General features: G+C 37.7%; 1 protein-coding gene across 1 annotated transcript; it reads left to right on the forward strand.

Moving 5' to 3' along the window:
* The first annotated feature begins 297 nt into the window (after positions 1-297).
* Positions 298-4192, forward strand: ropn1l (rhophilin associated tail protein 1-like). Its single transcript, XM_044104666.1, has 6 exons — positions 298-448; positions 811-943; positions 1540-1663; positions 1918-2079; positions 2745-2920; positions 4046-4192. The coding sequence occupies exons 2-6, from the start codon at positions 813-815 to the stop codon at positions 4128-4130; spliced, it is 678 nt and encodes a 225-aa protein (XP_043960601.1). The 5' UTR covers positions 298-448; positions 811-812; the 3' UTR covers positions 4131-4192.
* The last annotated feature ends 1928 nt before the right edge of the window (positions 4193-6120 follow it).

Genomic DNA, 6120 nt, shown 5'->3' on the forward strand with positions numbered 1-6120 from the left:
ATATGTGCTTTACATTTAGCCACGTCCATTTTTTTCCAAGACAAACAAATTTCGAAGCTGTTCCAACAGTGAACACGCCCATAAACCTTTTAAATATATTTTAAAAAATTAACTATATACGCTTGTATGTGTTTTTTTATGTTTTATCGTGGAAATAATGAACCATATTTTGTGTATTTGTATGACACTCGCTCATTACCGCAGAAGTGCGACGTATTAATTAGACACTATTTTTACACAGGCAGAAGTAAGACAGAGGGCGATATGACAACATTCTTTACTCTTTACATCTCCAGAAGAAGATCTCCGTTGCTAGGCGACAAACATGCTACAATACTGCGTGTTTGAAAAAGCTGCATTTTTCACCTCTCGGCTCGCCTTTAATTTAAATATTTCTTCATTTTTTTGTTTGGTGTTTTAGTCTTTGTCCACAGCCGTCATTCCCCAGGTCGGTATCTTAACATTTTTAGTTGACGTTTGAATCAGCTGTAAAGAACTGAAAATAATAAAACGTCTAAGTGTGAAAAGATAAGCCGAAATGAATTGAGCAAATAACTGATCAAAAATCTATATTATTTCTCATTTAAAAGTAATATTTTTCCTATTACTATTTTCTTTTAATTTGATAGATTAGGGCAGCTTTATCTTACAGTTAAACTTTTTACTTGATACTATTATGTATCATTGTGGACATTAATGTGCCTACCAAAATTAGTCATGCACAAAGGCAAGAAAATGTCATCATATTGTCTTCTATTGGTTTGTGTTCATCTGCTAACCTGACTGTATTACAATGCGTACACACTATAGGCATGCCTCTTCCTGACACATTCTATTGTGCCCAACAAATCAACATCCCTCCCGAGCTACCGGACATCCTCAAAAGCTTCACCAAGGCAGCTATCCGAACACAGCCCAAAGATCTGCTGCAGTGGTGTTCAGCGTAAGTGTTAAATGTCATCAGCATCGTCTGGGGTTATGGATAGACGTGTGTCACTTTGCTGTGGTTTATTTATTCCGTCAAAATAATTCCCCAAAAGTGTCTCCAAGCTACCTTTCACCTGTACACCTCTTTCCCTTACTACTGACAGGCTGTAATTAGCTCCCAGGGCTTCCATGCAGTTTATGTGGTTAAACTAAATGCTTTCTCTTAAAAAAATAAAAATATGTTGAACATACTGGCTGAATTCGAAGCATACAGGATGTTTGTTTCTCTTCCCCTCGGATTGTCGTGTGTCGAGCAACACGTTACAAATTTGCTTTGTGGAAAAAAATAATTGAGGTAAAACAAAGCTCTGCTTCCTTTGGGAGATACTGAAAGTCACCCTGCCTGTAAAATCATATCTTATTTTATCTTGTTGAAATAAGATAAAAATCAAACAGGGTGAAGTGTCATGAACAATACATGAGTACAACTCCTCTAGTCATCCAGCTTAATAGTATTTCATATTATTAAGTTGGTTGAGGTGCACATGCTCATTTTTACACTCTATATCAATATAATGTGTGGTTATTACACATGCCATAACTACATCCCAGATACTTCAATGCACTGGCCAAAGGGGAGTGTCTTCCAGTAAAGGAGAGGCTGGAGATGAATGTTGCCACTCAGAAGACTGACACTGGACTGACTCCAGGTCTACTGAAGATCCTCCATAAGCAGGTAGGAAGAGTTTGCTCAAAACCATTGTTGTTATATATCATTGTTAAATTATTTTTACCTTCTTTGTAGTTAACTTTAATGAAAATCCCTCTTTCCGTCTATGTTGAGACTTTTCTTATGCTAACTTTTTGACTAGACATGTCTACTAAAAGCAATGTTGTATTATTTTTTGGGATATTACAATAAGGATGCACATAAACTCACGGTTTTCACCTACGCATTTGCATCTCTCTTCTTTTCCCATCCTGTCACAGTTGTCTCCAAAGAAAATTTGCAGCAAAGAGGATGTGCAGCTGAAATGGAAGGCTTTATGTCTTCCCATGGAACAACTGGAGGCTCTGTTGTCGTTGGGCAGCTTTGATTCGCAAATCAACTGGATGGAGTTTTTTGCCTTGGGCTGTAGTGCTCTTGGAGGGGTGAGGTCTAACACAAGGCAAAATCTAATTTCTAATACTGCTTCTTACTACTTAATCTGAAGGTTAAGCACAGGAGGTGAACCTCAGGAGTTGTTGTGTTTCTTCATCTCCTCGTCTGAGCATCTAGTGGAATAAACCAGACTCAGATATCTTTGGTCCAGGCTCTTTTTTTTTTTTTCCTGGCTTTGCAGGCTGCTGACAGGAAGATTCCATAAGCCTCTTTCTTTAACATGAATCAATTTTCTCCAGTTAAGCCAATCGCTTTTGGACCAAGGAGGAACAGCACTGGAGGCAGATCAGAGAGAATTTATTTCAGCATATAGATGTATTTATGTATGCAAAAGAAGAAAAATAATAATAAAAAAAAAACAAAAAAAACACCAACAGTTAGGAATTAGGAAAGTACTGTGAAGTTTTGGAAAAGATGTGTTCAAGTCTATTGAACACTTAAACCACATGAGGGCAGTCTCGATCTACACTCGTTCTTTTATTTATTTAATATCGTTGGGCTCTTATCTATTTCTTTATAAACATAACATGTGGCATGTAATTGCTTTTCAAAGCTGAATGCATATTAATTTTCTTGCCAATATTTTATTTAATTTTTTTCTTTTTTTTTTGCATGAAACTCCTTTGTCTGTGCTTCCGTCGTTGGCGTTTCCCAGACTATTATAAGCTCTATGAAGCATGCCTGTGAGATCCTGACAACTGATGAGGAGGGTGGCCCTTCGAGGATCCCATTCGAAACCTTCTCCTATCTCTACACCTACTTGGCTCATCTAGATGGAGACGAACAAGATGACTACACTGAGAACTTCCTCCACAGCCTGTTGCCACTAGTGTAAGTTTTTCTTTTACACTTACATGTTTATGTTACATACTTAAACCTTAAAAAATTTAAACCACTTTTATTACATTGATTTATACACAGTTCTCCATCATGGCTTAATTAAAATGTAGTATCATAATTTATGGCATTTAAAGCATAAAATGCCATAAATTATGGCATTTTATGCCATAAATCCATTTAAAACTCTTAAGTTTTAAATGGATTTTAAAACTTAAGAGTATAAGTTTTAATTCTTTGGAAATTGTCTCTAGTCCAGAATTGAATTGGATGCAAAGTCAATGAAATATTGCAGGAGGACTTTCTCGAATTTCTTCGACTTCCACCAAATCAAACACCGACATGGTTGAATGAGAGATTGTTATTAAAAGTTGCGTCAATACCAAAAAATAAATAAATAATGATAATTTTAATGAATCCTAAAATCTCTGATGAGAACAACAAATATCCAGATAGAATTATTCCAGAAGCTTGCTCAAAGCTTAATTGTCTGCATTAGCATTAGGTTAAGACACAAACTTGCACTTCCGGTTAAAAATCACTGAAATGTATTCTGGCAAGAAAGTTAATATGACATTCATGATCCTGATGAGTACATTTAAACTTCTCACTTTGAATCTTTTCATTTCAGCAATAAGATAAAATGAGAAGCCCTGGGCTGTAGTGATCTTGGATGACGCTAGAGCCTTCCAAGGGTCTTATCCAAACAATTTTACATAATGCATCAGATCGTTTAAATTTTACCACACCATATCCAAATACATATAAAATGTGAATTTACTTTGCTTTTATGTGGAATTGTGTGTGGATCAATGACATATATGCTGAAATAAACGCAGGTTGACAAAAATAATGCATCACATTGACTTAAAAATGCTGAGAGAGCGTGATGCCAGTATGGTTTTTCTGTGCAGTGTTGACAGTGCAGAAAACACACACTGCTTTCGGTTCAGCTTGGTCCACCATTTGTGACAGTCAGTGTCAGTTGGCTGAGAAGCACAGGCAGTTTATGAGCTGAGCCAGTTCCTCTCTGCCTCAGATGATGTTGTAAGATTGTGATACTCACTGTTGCGAAAATCCTCAGTGTTGCCTTAATGTGCTGGTGTCTCTGCCCGACAGCAACAAGCAGAACGGCATGGTTCAAGTTTCCAACTTCTACCCCAGGAGGAAAATTGTGGTCATAAAAATGGCTATGGAAGACTAAAAGAAGCAACAGAAGAATGGAAGGGAGTCATTGTGGTGAATTATTAAAAGAACCCATGAGTACTCCAACTCGTCCCATTAATTTTTAGAAATACTCACTCTGTCTGAATGTTGATGTAAAGGTGAAGCAGCTAATGTCAGGGTTAATGCGATTGCTTTTTCTGAGCATGAACAGAGGTGCACAACACTGCCTCACCGCCTGTGTTTTATTCCTCATTTTCATTTGCCTGGATTAGCCTAAATTCATTTATCATCCACGGAACCTATCAGCTTACAGTCTCACCATTAGTGGCCTTTTATCTTGGGTATTCATTCTTCCTGAGCGAACGAAGAAGAGGAAGAGATTAGCATCAGAGCACAATTTCCAGCTCAGTTCAGAGGCTTGTGTTTTGTTCCCCTTTGGGTTGTCATGCAGGATGCTCACAGCAAAAGCATATTCTGAAGACGCGTTCTCATGTGGCAAACTGAGACTCTGTTTTCTTCTGAAAGCATCCTCCGTTCTTACACGTATGCACTGAACACTGCCTCTTGCAGGGCTGCAGCTGTGATCAATTTGAGGCGACTGAAGGGCAGATAGAACAGCCGATAACTTAATAACAGCGGCCTCTCCACCCATGTGACACAACACAGAAGGAATGGCGTCAGGTCTTAAAACAGACATATTCAAGATGACCCCCAGAGAAATAGTCTGGCAGTGTCTTGACAGTAACAAGTTCAATTTTTTGGAATCTGCCCAGAGAGTCCCTCTGTTTGCAAAATGTGTTTATCATATAAAACATACAGATACAAAAATGTTAGTAAAGAAACTTCTTGGATGAGTTAATGTCATCCAGCAAATTGAGCTGCATTACACAAAAATGTGTATATCATGCAAATGTGTCCATACCCCTCAAACATTGTTCAGATTGTCTGACATTACAAGTACAACAGCATTATTTGAACAAGCATTAACTCAAAGTAATTCATAATGATGATATGGAAGAAAAAGCCATCGACCCATTGTCTGTAAAGAAAGCGAATTGGGCGAGAGGTGGGGTACAACCTGGAAAGGTCACAGTTCATAACTGGGCAAAACAGAGACACACAAAGAACATTCTTAGACTTTGGTTCATTTTGTTGCTTAGGAAGTAGAGAGTGGATATTGTTGCACTGTGACTCTGAGGTATATGAATAACAGAGGAAATTGGTGTTTCAATAATCAAGGAAGTGATCATTTACCCTTGTTGAGAGACTTTAATATATTATATTTCTTCTGCTGGTGTAAACAAAACAAAATTCTCAGGCTATATATATGTATGTATATTTGTTTTTCTTTTTCAAGCAAAAGTCAAGTGTGCAATCTTACAATTAGAGACCCACCTTGTCAGTAAAACCTGCTCTTGTTGATTGCCCTGGTAAAGTAAATTATGCTCTTATTCATGAATAATTCACTCGATGCAATACCCCATGAACTTGTTGTTTTAACATGAAGATGTATTCCTGTATTTACTGACCTTTTGGTCTTCTGATACCTTCGGCCCCCGGGATGCTATCAACTGAACATCTGTTTTCATATCCTTAAGTTTCCTGATGTATATACCTCATTTTTAGTCTGGGCAACTCTCTTCTATTTTCAGGATTCATCTTCGGAAAACAATAGTCACATTTACAGCTTCGGTCCTGTAAGCCCCATTGTTTTAAAGGTGTTGAAACATGGAAAGAATATGATGTCATTGCAAATATGTCAGCCCTGTAGGAATCTCTGCTGCAGGGCGGACCTTATTGCACCATTTTAATTGTTTCTTTTTGTTTTTCGAAGCTTTGCCTATAAGATCACATCTCTGGGGAATCAGGGAAAGTTGCAGAACAGTGTGTTTCAGGCAAGAGGAGAGAAAACGGACACAAAGACCCCCTGTTAGTGTTCTTGTGTGTAGCTGTTGTGTAACAGTTCTAAGGGTAAGGAAAAGTGACAACGTGATTCATGTTGTCTTCTGATGGTGATGAGCATACCT

The sequence above is a fragment of the Gambusia affinis genome, linkage group LG21, assembly GCF_019740435.1.
Source record: "Gambusia affinis linkage group LG21, SWU_Gaff_1.0, whole genome shotgun sequence".
Classification (NCBI taxonomy): domain Eukaryota; kingdom Metazoa; phylum Chordata; class Actinopteri; order Cyprinodontiformes; family Poeciliidae; genus Gambusia; species Gambusia affinis.

Bases quoted from the DNA above. Each gene is read 5' to 3' on its own strand.
- ropn1l (XM_044104666.1), top strand. From the start codon at position 813: ATGCCTCTTCCTGACACATTCTATTGTGCCCAACAAATCAACATCCCT. The intron at 944-1,539 runs GTAAGTGTTAAA...ACTACATCCCAG, and splicing joins CTGCTGCAGTGGTGTTCAGC to ATACTTCAATGCACTGGCCA. The intron at 2,080-2,744 runs GTGAGGTCTAAC...GGCGTTTCCCAG, and splicing joins GCTGTAGTGCTCTTGGAGGG to ACTATTATAAGCTCTATGAA.